Below are 12,554 nucleotides of genomic sequence, written 5' to 3' on the forward strand. Positions count from 1 at the left end.
TTTTGTTTCTATGAGCATGTGGGCCCAGTAATATAAAATTTCTTTATGTAAAGGGCACATGTTCAAACTGAAGAGAATTGGCAGTAGTTTTAAGGATAGTAGAATGGAAGGGGTTTTTGATAGCACTTTGATACAGAGTACTATTGTAGCTAAGCAAAATTTAAGCGGTTATTAAAACCAGTTCCTGTGATTTTTCCATAAAATATAGCTGTATAAAAGAAGGTATTTCAATACTTTTTATTAAATTGTATCCCTTCATTAAATTAAAATACAGATTTTTTTTTTTTTTTTTTGGAGACCCAGTCTCGCTCTGGCGCCCAGGCTGGAGTGCAGTGGCATGATCTCAGCTCACTGCAAGCTCCGCCTCCCAGGTTCACGTCATTCCTCTGCCTCAGCCTCCCGAGTAGCTGGGACTACAGGCGTGTGCCACCACGCCTGGCTAATTTTTTGTATTTTTAGTGGAGACGGGGTTTCACTGTTTTAGCCAGGATGGTCTTGATCTTCTGACCTCGTGATCTGCCCGCCTGGGCCTCCCAAAGTGCTAGGATTACAGGCGTGAACCACCGTGCCCAGCCACAGATACTGTTTTTAAGATAAGATACTATTTATTCCTGTGCTATTTGAGATCTTTTGTAGTGACTTCAGAGCCATTAGGACCGTTCAGATGAAAATCTGTACCACATACTCTTAAGATTTTTTACTTGTTTTCCATGTAATACATGTAGAATAGTAAGTTTTGCAAGCAGAGAAGTATTGTACTTCTAATAAGATGTTTTGCCTTACAGAATTCAATTCGTCATAATCTGTCCCTACACAGCAAGTTCATTCGTGTGCAGAATGAAGGAACTGGAAAAAGTTCTTGGTGGATGCTCAATCCAGAGGGCGGCAAGAGCGGGAAATCTCCCAGGAGAAGAGCCGCATCCATGGACAACAACAGTAAATTTGCTAAGAGCCGAAGCCGAGCTGCCAAGAAGAAAGCATCCCTCCAGTCTGGCCAGGAGGGTGCTGGGGACAGCCCTGGATCACAGTTTTCCAAATGGCCTGCAAGCCCTGGCTCTCATAGCAACGACGACTTTGATAACTGGAGTACATTTCGCCCTCGAACTAGCTCAAATGCTAGTACTATTAGTGGGAGACTCTCACCCATTATGACCGAACAGGATGATCTTGGAGAAGGGGATGTGCATTCTATGGTGTACCCGCCATCTGCCACAAAGATGGCCTCTACTTTACCCAGTCTGTCTGAGATAAGCAATCCCGAAAACATGGAAAATCTTTTGGATAATCTCAACCTTCTCTCATCACCAACATCATTAACTGTTTCGACCCAGTCCTCACCTGGCACCATGATGCAGCAGACACCATGCTACTCGTTTGCGCCACCAAACACCAGTTTGAATTCACCCAGCCCAAACTACCAAAAATATACATATGGCCAATCCAGCATGAGCCCTTTACCCCAGATGCCTATGCAAACACTTCAGGACAATAAGTCAAGTTATGGAGGGATGAGTCAGTATAACTGTGCACCTGGACTCTTGAAGGAGTTGCTGACTTCCGACTCTCCTCCCCACAATGACATTATGACACCAGTTGATCCTGGGGTAGCTCAACCCAACAGCCGGGTTCTGGGCCAGAACGTCATGATGGGCCCTAATTCGGTCATGTCAACCTATGGCAGCCAGGCATCTCATAACAAAATGATGAATCCCAACTCCCATACCCACCCTGGACATGCTCAGCAGTCATCTGCAGTTAACGGGCGTGCCCTGTCCCACACGGTAAGCACCATGCCCCACACCTCGGGAATGAACCGCCTGACCCAAGTGAAGACACCTGTACAAGTGCCTCTGCCCCACCCCATGCAGATGAGTGCCCTGGGGGGCTACTCCTCCGTGAGCAGCTGCAATGGCTATGGCAGAATGGGCCTTCTCCACCAGGAGAAGCTCCCAAGTGACTTGGATGGCATGTTCATTGAGCGCTTAGACTGTGACATGGAATCCATCATTCGGAATGACCTCATGGATGGAGATACATTGGATTTTAATTTCGACAATGTGTTGCCCAACCAAAGCTTCCCGCACAGTGTCAAGACGACGACACATAGCTGGGTGTCAGGCTGAGGATTAGTGAGCAGGTAAGTTCACCCCAAAATCAAAAGACCTTTTGAAAAATAGAACTTAAAAGAGAGGAACACAGTAACTTGCCATGGTTAGCACATGTTTGATGTCAACTGACTGCCCCTTGCAGAGAGGGATCTTTTATCATTCATTCTCTGTCCTTTTTGCAGCTTATCAGTTTTCCTTCATAGCTTAAACAGAAGGAAGCTTCCTTTAACTGCTTTAAAGATTTATTTGTGACTGTTCGATGGCTGCATCTTTTTAGTAGCTCTTCAATAAATGAATACATTTGATATAAATCAAATGCTGAAGGGTTTTTTGTAAAGTAGAATTTTCCTCATTGAATGATTTTAAAGCTGTTTGAGAAAGCTCTAGCTTCTTGCCCCTAAGTATGTCTGCCACTCTTAACATGTTAAGTTGAATTGATTTTAATTTGGCTATATTTTCATTGTGTGTGTATGTGTGTGTGTGTGTGTATGTGTTTTTTCCTAGGTTACACTTAAAAGTACTTCAGATTGTCTGACAGCAGGAACTGAGAGAAGCAGTCCAAAGATGTCCTTCACCAACTCCCTTTTAGTTTTCTTGGTTTAAAAACAAAAAAAAAAAAAAACAAAAAAAAAAACACGAAAAAAAAAAAACCTTCCTTTTTTCCTTTCGTCAGACTTGGCAGCAAAGACATTTTTCCTGTACAGGATGTTTGCCCAATGTGTGCAGGTTATGTGCTGCTGTAGATAAGGACTGTGCCATTGGAAATTTCATTACAATGAAGTGCCAAACTCACTACACCATATAATTGCAGAAAAGATTTTCAGATCCTGGTGTGCTTTCACGTTTTGTATATAAGCAGTAGATACAGATTGTATTTGTGTGTGTTTTTGTTTTTTGTTTTTTTTAAATATCCATTTGGTCCAAGGAAAGTTTATACTCTTTTTGTAATACTGTGATGGGTCTCATGTCTTGATAAGTTAAACTTTGGTTTGTACTACCTGTTTTCTGCGGAACTGACGGATCACAAAGAACTGAATCTCCATTCTGCACCTCCATTGAACAGCTTTGGACCTGTTCACGTTGCCACAGAATTCACATGAGAACCAAGTAGCCTGTTATCAATCTGCTAAATTAATGGACTTGTTAAACTTTTGGAAAAAAAAGGTTAAATGCCAGCTTTGTACAGGTCTTTTCTATTTTTTTTTTTTTTTGTTTATTTTGTTATTTGCAAATTTGTACAAACATTCAAATGGTTCTAATTTCCAGATAAATGATTTTTGACGTTATTGGTGGGACTTAAGAACATTTTTGGAATAGATATTGAACTGTAATAATGTTTTCTTAAAACTAGAGTCTACTTTGTTACATAGTCGGCTTGTAAATTTTGTGGAACCACAAGTATTTGGGGCAGCATTCATAATTTTCATTTTGTATTCTAACTGGATTAGTACTAATTTTATACGTGCTTAACTGGTTTGTACACTTTGGGATGCTACTTAGTGATGTTTCTGACTAATCTTAAATCATTGTAATTAGTACTTGCATACTCAACGTTTCAGGCCCTATTTGGGCAGGAAAGTGATGTATAGTTATGGACACTTTGCGTTTCGTATTTAGAATAACTTAATATGTTTTTATGTATGTATTTTAAAGAAATTTCATCTGCTTCTACTGAACTATGCGCACTGCATAGCAACAAGTCTTCTCTAGAGACCTCTGTAGTCCTGGGAGGCCTCATAATGTTTGCAGATCAGAAAAGGGAGATCTGCATCTGAAGCAATGGTCCTTTGTCAAACAAGGGATTTTGATCCACTTCACCATTTTTAGTTGAGCTTTAGCAAAAGTTTCCCCTCATAATTCTTTGCTCTTATTTCAGTCCAGGTGGAGGTTGGTTTTGTAGTTCTGCCTTGAGGAATTATGTCAACACTCACACTTCTTCCCATTCTCCCTTCTGCTGCAGATTAGGTTACTTAGCACACACTGTGGAAGTTCAAGTGGAAGGAGGGAATTTAAAAATGGGACTTGTGTGGTTTGTAGAGTTTATGTTCGTAAGTTCAGATGGGTAGCAAATGGAATAGAACTTACTTAAAAATTGGGGAGATTTATTTGAAAACTTCCAGCTGTAAGTTGTGCATTGAGATTATGTTAAAAGCCTTGGCTTAAGAACTCGAAAATGTCTTTAGCCTGTAGCAACCTAAACTGTAATTCCTATCATTATGGTTTTATTACTTCCCAATTACCTGTAACTGACAGACCAAATTAATTGGCTTTGTGTCCTATTCAGTCCATCAGTATTTTCAAGTCATGTGGAAAACCCAAAGTCATCACAATGAAGAGAACAGGTGCACAGTACTGTTCCTCTTGCGTTCTTGAGAAGGATCTAATTTTTCTGTATATAGTCCACATCACACTTGCTTTGTCTTGTATGTTAATTGCGTCTTCTTTGGCTTGGTAGTTCCTAAATGTTTAACAAGAACACAAGTGTTCCTGATAAGATTGCCTACAGTAAGCCAGCTCTGTTGTAAGCTTCCCACTGTGATCTTTTTTTTGAAGATTCATTGAACAACCACCACTCTAACCATCCTCATTTTTGGGCACTCCCCAAGACATAGCTGGTTTTAGAAACCCGAGTTCCTCTAAGCACAGCCTCCCGGGTGTGTAATTGAACTTGGTGCCAAAGTACTTGTGTACTCACTTCTATTACTACGTACTGTCACTTTCCTCCCATGCCATTACTGCACCATAATACAAGGAACCTCAGAGCCCCCATTTATTCTTTGAAGAGACAACTACACTTAAAATCACTGTTAAAATCTTACTACTTCATAGAGTAGCTCTTAGGAAAATGTTTCTTCCTCCTGAGTCTGGGTAATTATACCTCCCCCAAGCCGCCATTGTGTGTTGAAATCCTGACATGAATCCTGGGTAGCTCTCTGACAACAGTGAGGTCCAGGGAAAAGCATCTGGTCTGTCTGGAAAGCAAACATTATGTGGCCTCTGGTAGTTTTTTTTTTCCTGTAAGAATACTGACTTTCTGGAGTAATGAGTATATATCAGTTATTGTACATGATTGCTTTGTGAAATGTGCAAATGATATCACCTATGCAGCCTTGTTTGATTTATTTTCTCTGGTTTGTACTGTTATTAAAAGCATATTGTATTATAGAGCTATTCAGATATTTTAAATATAAAGATGTATTGTTTCCGTAATATAGACGTATGGAATATATTTAGTAATAGATGTATTACTTGGAAAGTTCTGCTTTGACAAACTGACAAAGTCTAAATTAATGAGCAAATGTATTCCAGTGAGAAGTAAATCAATGGAACATCCCGAGAAGAGGATAAGGACACTTAAAATGGAAATCATTCTCCAACGATATACAAATTGGACTTGTTCAACTGCTGGATATATGCTACCAATAACCCCAGCCCCAACTTAAAATTCTTACATTCAAGCTCTTAAGAGTTCTTAATTTATAACTAATTTTAAAAGAGAAGTTTCTTTGCTGGTTTTAGTTTGGGAATAATCATTCATTAAAAAAAAAAAATGCATTGTGGTTTATGCGAACAGACCAGCCTGGCATTACAGTTGGCCTCTCCTTGAGGTGGGCACAGCCTGGCAGTGTGGCCAGGGATGGCCATGTAAGTCCCATCAGGATGTAGTCATGCCTCCTGCATTTCGCTACCCGAGTTTAGTAACAGTGCAGATTCCACGTTCCTGTTCTCCGATACTCTCTGAGAAGTGCCTGATGATGTTGATGTACTTACAGACACAAGAACAATCTTTGCTATAATTGTATAAAGCCATAAATGTACATAAATTATGTTTAAATGGCTGGGTGTCTTTCTTTGCTAATTATGCAGAATAAGCTCTTTATTAGGAAGTTTTTTGTGCAGCTATTAAATACTTGAGTTAAGTCTTGTCAGCCACAGTATTATGGTTGGTTCAAATCTGGTATTTCCTTTGGAGGAAAGGGGGAACAGCCCCTCTGGGACCAAACCGTAGTCCCCTGAGATGGGGAACAAGTACAATCCCTGATGACAATCCTGGAATACTTCATCTTTGGAATGTCTGAAACTACATCAATTTCAGTAATTACTAGACATATTAAGTCTTATGTTAGAACAGACTCTGCTAAAGGTAAAAATACCTGGAAGGCAAGTTAGGAGGGTCTGGCTAGGAGGTCACAAAGCAGATATGGTGGATGGAGTGCCTGAACCCCATGGCTAAGGTCATAAGTGCGCCTCCAGTCACTACTGCACACCTTGCTGAAGAGGGAGGATCAGCCCTCTAAGTGGCTGTAGATGGGCAGTTTATGTTTGCCTTTTTCAGAAGATGTCTGAGGAATGAGCCGCGATTAGATTAAGATGGTTAAGATGCATTTTAAAATCATTGTGAAGCCTACTTTCTCCTAATTTCTGAGTTTCTGACCGGACAAGTGAATGAGCTGGAGAAGCAAGGAAGAAGATTATTCTGTTTATCTCTGTAGACACTGAGGGTCCATCCCGCTTTCACAGTATTTTAAAATTTACCCACTTTTGGAAGTGGAAACCCTTTCTTTAAAAGACACGATAGCCAGAAGCCCAGTGTATAGAAGAGATGAAAACATCTACCCCCCATCCCCTGGGGCTCATGCATAGTTCAGTGTGAAGACTGCAGATCTAGTCCGAATTAGGAAAAACCCCTTGATTACACCCCAGAACTCTAACCAGCTAGCCTTTGACAACTCTGCACATATATACAAAACTGCACATCCAGTGTCATTACTTGAGGCCAGTTTCCAAGTTTTACATTAATTGATAAGCAACATACAGCAGGAAGGTTTCCCTGGGAGGCCCTCGCAGGAGGAGCTCAGTGTTAGCCTTTGTAGCCTGACGGGCTTCCTTCCTTGGACAGTTACCTAGGCCCTTGATGTGACCAGAGCCGACAGTAGAATCAGGCTGTGTACCTAGGCTTGTTTCTTGACCTGTGAATCGGCCACACTGGAAGACCTTTGCCTTGGCTATTGTTTCTCCGTGTTTTAGGTGACCTATAACAAGGACACTGCACTGGTTGGTGGGGTTAGGTAAGGGAGGTGGAGGGCTGTTCCACTGGATATACCATGCTTAAAAGTGGCAGTCTCTGAAGCAGACGTCATCACATACACATCAAACCCTGGATCATCTGGTGGTGCTCATTCTGGGCCCAGGTGTATGAAGCTCAATTCCTGGTAGCCTTGCTTATTACAGTTTGTTGTTTTGGTGTAAAAGTTGCTTTGGTAAGAAATAGTTTAACAGTTAAATCACACCAGTTACATTTATTGAGAAAATTATTGGGAAAAAGCAGATTGGGGTACAGGTCCACTTGTCAAATCATAGACTCTGGGGTGTTTTTTAGTTTAAGTAACTAGAAAAAATGGAATTTCCGGTGGACTGGAAAGGGAGGTAGCTGTATGCAGGGATAAAGGAGAAGAACAAGTAGTCCTGGTTGGTGGTGGGTAATACATCAGGAAACCAGACGTGAAGCGGAGCCGTAGGCCTTGGGAGGAAGCTACGGAGTGTCGTGGGGGCATCCGAAAGCTAAAGAGAGCTTTTGAAGCCAATAGGGAGAGAGGAGGCTTTCTGTGCAAGTGCCTGGCTTTGGTGATGTTGCTGTGAGAGGAGGAACTGTGTACTGAGAAGGCATTCACCTGTTAGAAGAAGCAAAGTAAAAAACAGTTGGGGCCAGCTTTTCCTGCCTGACTGGTGGCAGGACACTTTTCCACCCCCAGGCCTCGGCCCCCATATTTCCACGGACTCCAAGGCTGAAGGAAATTTCTTGCCGTTAGTACCTTTCTCATGTCATACCTCCCCAAAGTGATTCTTGTTTTCTTGGAAGCCACTGGTGGAAAGTAGAGATTTACATCTTTCAGGAAGAAGGTCGCTTGTTATTTGTCCTTTACATACTAACTTCTGTGAGCTTAAATCCCCGAACAAGCAACTTTGAGAAAGAATTCCTACAAAAACACATTGCAGATGGCAGTATAGGAGCCCTGATGGGTTCTTGCAGTTGCTAGAGTTTCTGCAAACATACTTGACTTGTAAAATACTAAAATTGCTGCCCAAGTCGGATGACCTTAGATGAGATAGCTGCCTAGAATAAGGCTCACATTTTAAACCAGATTTTTCTCTCGTGATGAATTGGGATAGAGAGATCCATTTGCACTTTAGCACTTGGTCCCAGAATAAGCCAGAGATGCCCACTTCTTAGTCTATGCTGGTGTCAGGGACACTTGGAGTGTGTGCAGAGTGGGAAGTTCTGATGCTTGGGCAGCAATTTCCCCACAGGTAAAATGAGGATACCTTCTGTTACCTGCCTCACAGGTTTGATAGGAGATTAGAGGGATGAGGTAATGTCTGCGAATGGTTTCCTGTGTCAGGGAGAAAGCCTGCACAGCTGAGTGGTGTCATCTTAGGTAATAGTAGGCCTTGGGATGTTTCTGTAGTGGGGCTTCTGACAGCGTCTCCCTGCAGGATAAGTGAGAACTATTTGGTACATCCCCAATGTTTTTCTGTTTTTTGTTTGTTTTGAGACAAAGTCTCACTCTGTCACCCAGGCTGGAATGCAGTGGTGCAGTCTCTACTCACTGCAACTTCCACCTCCTGGGTTCGGTTGATTGTCCTGCTCCAGCCTCCCGAGTAGCTGGGACTACAGGTGTGCACCACCACACCTGGCTAATTTTTGTATTTTTAGTAGTGACGATGTTTCACCATGTTGCCCAGGCTGGTCTCCAACTCCTGGTCTTGTGATCTACCTGCCTTAGCCTCCCAGAGTGCCGGGATTACAGGCGTGAGCCACCGTGCCCAGCCCCCAGTGTTTTTCTGCATTCCTATTTGCTGTGTTTCATTTCTTAAGCAGGAGAGTGTGTAGACAGTTTACAGGCCCATTTCCAAGAGTGAGTGGGCCTGTTTTTCTTCAGCAACTCTATTATCAGTAGTAAAACTGTAAACCTGTATCTACCTAATAAAAACTAGTATTGATATTTATTCCCCAAGAAGTTCTCCAACATGAACCCGTACTAAAGAAATTTACAGACATTTAAGCTTTCTTGACCTTGACCTCATCCCAGTCTAGAATACACTCTGTGGGACTCCATCTGTAAGATAGGGAGAGAGGAGAGGAGAGGAGCGGAAAAGCCTGAGGTCAATGAGGCCACAGTGGTGTGTATTGGAGCCCAGTCACCTGGTCCAGAAAAATGAATGGTTAAACTTGCAGAAGTTTTGTTTTGTTTTGTTTTGTTTTTGTTATTTGAGACGAAGTCTCGCTCTGGCCCCCTGGCTGGAGTGCAGTGGCGCGATCTTGGCTCACTGCAAGCTCTGCCTCCCGGGTTCACGCCATTCTCCTGCCTCAGCCTCCCGAGTAGCTGGGACTACAGGCGCCTGCCACCGCGCCCGGCTAAGTTTTTGTATTTTTAGTAGAGACGAGGTTTCACCGTGGTCTCAATCTCCTGACTTTGTGATCCGCCCACCTCAGCCTCCCAAAGTTCTGGGATTACAGGCGTGAGCCACCGCGCCCGGCCAACTTGCAGTAGTTTTTGTGAGCCAATTTTGAACACCTTCATTATCAACAAGTCAGATAAACTATTATATTTAAAAACAAAGATAGTAAGTCCTCAAAACTCCTCATTTTGTAATGATCGTATTCATGTTAGTCTTGTCCACCATCGAGGTTGTTGGCTGTGACTGTGTTGCATGGTGAGGATGCTGTGTAATGGTGTGCTACCATAACTGATCCCAGGTGTGGCTTGGCTCACTGCCTGAAAGCTAGATTTGAGAGACAAGGGTTGGTGGGAGGAAAAGCAGGATTAATTGGAGAGCCAGCAAACCAAGAAGATGAGAAACTAGCCTTCTAAGGTACCATCTTAAGACAGTACAAATTTTAGGCTCTTTTTATTTTAAGGGCAGAAGGAAGAGGAGGGGATTGAGATCAAGAGGTAACATAACCACCGACATCTGGGTGCCAGCAAGGGTCCAGGAACTTCTTTGTCCTCGGTCAGGTCACAGTGCTCCCATAAATCTTTAACACAAACATAGTTGTTTACATATTTCTCCTTTAATCCCAGAGTTAGTTTTTAAAACTACATGATTGCTGTTTTTGCATATTAATAGTACTCTAAAATTATCCTTGCCTATGTGCAGAAATGGGTAAGGGCCACTTAAACCAAAATGGAGTTAGTTATGTTAGCTCTTTGGCTGTTTCACTGTTACAGTGCTGCTGTGCTGACACTAAGCAGAGTTTCAGCTTCACTAATATAATCTGGGTGAGAGTGAGAAATAGTTTAACAGTTAAATCACATCAGTTTATTGAGAAAGTAAATCTGAGAAAGAAAATGGTTTGGGATACAAATCCGTTCCTCAAGTCCTGGTTGGATTGCCGCCGTATGTTGGCTACGGATAAAAGTACACCAAAAAAATTGGAGAGTTCTGTGAGAATCAATTGACCTAATTTACAGTAGAGAGTATTGTATGTTTTATTATTTGTAAATTGTTACTCATCTTTTATATCAGGAAATTATTCATTTATGTACGTATGTACAGGCACACGCTATTTCCCCACAGAGCAGGTTGTTAAACATGGGCCAGCACACCACCGACTGGGTGTATGAAGGCATTAAAGGACTAATGATTTTGGTGACAGAATAACAGGCAGAATGGAAGTAAGGGAAAGATAGAATAGGAGGTTGAGGAAGGGTCTGGGGTGAGGTCATGGCAGCAGGTGTCTGAGAAGCTGTGAAGTCCAGGGCCCTAGAGGAGAAGAGGTTAGGGGATGGATGATAGGCCCTCAAGATTGAATGGAGCATGCAAATTAGATTTCAGAGCTAACCAAGGGACTTGGGGTGGAGAGGAGTCACATTTAGTGCCAGTGCCTTTAATCTGGGGGAGAAATGCGGAGCCAGTAGCCACTAGATGTCAGTGACTGGGAAGGGCACACACACAGCGGGTTAGGCTGATGCCGTAAGCATGGACACAGCTTTTAATATGAGTGTGCAAGAGAAAGATTCTGGAGTTGGAAAAGGAATGCAAAGAACGCCAGTTCTGCTTTTTAGACTCATTTTTGATGGGAGGAATTACACCTGCATACTGGGGTTACTGTGGAAATTAAATAACCTGAGTTAACCCTTTATGGTAGTGATTGGCATATAGAAAGGGCTCACAAAATAAGAGCAATCAAACGTTCTGGTTTGCTTAGGAAAAGGTGTTGTCCCAGCACAGTTATGGTAAGTTCTTCTTGTTAGTGAAAGTGTTCAGGTTTGGGTGATTAATTATATGTTCACCCTATCAACAAATGACTGCTTTTTAATTACTTCCTGGAATGCTCACCTCACAGTAGACCAACCAAGAGCACCCAGTGGGTGAGAGGACTCAGAGGCCCCCTGGAAGAATCTGTCACAGGCTGGAGGGTTATTCTTCTAAAGGAATGTTAGCCTGGTGTCTCAGCATAAACTTGAATCCATGACACATGCTACCATCCGAATGTTTGTGTACCTCCACCGCCCCATTCAAATGTTGCAAATTTTGAAATCCTGACCCCTGTGGTGATAGTGTTAGGAGGTGGGGCCTTTGGGAGGTAATTCGGTCATGAGAGTGGAGCCCTCATGAATGGGATTAGTGCCCTCACAAAAGAAACCCGACAGAGGTACCTGTCTCTAGGTACCTCTTCCTAGAAAGTGCCATCCGTGAACCAGGAAAGGGAGGGGCCTTGGTCTTGGATTTCCCAGCCTCCAAAACGGAAATAAATTTCTGTTGTTTCTAAGCCACCTGGATTATGGTATTTTATTATAGCAGCCTGAAGGTATTCAGACAGCATGCAAGGACCTTCCCAACCAACCTTTGCCTTCACATCTCCACTATATGCACCAGTCACACTCCATTCCCTTTTATGCTTCCGGCCTTTTTGCATGCTGGAAGGTGTGTTTATCCGGAATGTCTGTTTATCTGGAATGTCTTGCTCCTCCCTTCCTTACCAAAGTCCAGCTCAAAGCCTTCCCCTATCATTAAAGTCCACCCCACCCCCTAGTATCAGAGCAGTTACACAGGTGAACTGGAACCATTTAAGACTCCTTTCCCAAATACAGCCTTGTGGCTGTGTTTAGCCCTGGCTAAATACTAACAATCTCCCGAGGCAGCCATGTAGCCATCCTAACAAGAAGTTTGGAGCCAGGCCTGCCTGACTTTGGGTCATCAACAGCCTCCCACTGATCCTGAAGCAACTGGCCAGTGCAGTTGACCACTGGACACAGCCAAAGACATTCTTCTTTGGTGAGCCAGCCCACATCTGCCAACATTCCACCAAATTAAAAGCAGACCAAGAACCCCCAAGTCTTTTGACAAGTCTGGAGCTGCTATTACTTCAACCGAGGCAAGTAACAAAGGCAAGGGAGAAAGGTATGGGCAATGGTGAAATGTCTAAAAGGGATCATTGGC

General features: G+C 42.8%; 1 protein-coding gene across 1 annotated transcript in view; it reads left to right on the forward strand.

Moving 5' to 3' along the window:
- Positions 1 to 5,947, forward strand: part of FOXO1 (forkhead box O1) — a 112,620-nt gene extending 106,673 nt beyond the window's left edge. The window contains exons 2-3 of the mRNA XM_023208879.2: positions 786 to 2,137; positions 2,613 to 5,947. Of these exons, the coding sequence (XP_023064647.1) occupies positions 786 to 2,123 (1,338 nt within the window). The 3' untranslated portion in view covers positions 2,124 to 2,137; positions 2,613 to 5,947. The remainder of the gene's footprint in view (positions 1 to 785; positions 2,138 to 2,612) is intronic.
- Positions 5,948 to 12,554: the final 6,607 nt, after the last annotated feature.

This window comes from Piliocolobus tephrosceles, chromosome X, assembly GCF_002776525.5.
Source record: "Piliocolobus tephrosceles isolate RC106 chromosome X, ASM277652v3, whole genome shotgun sequence".
In the NCBI taxonomy this organism is placed as follows: domain Eukaryota; kingdom Metazoa; phylum Chordata; class Mammalia; order Primates; family Cercopithecidae; genus Piliocolobus; species Piliocolobus tephrosceles.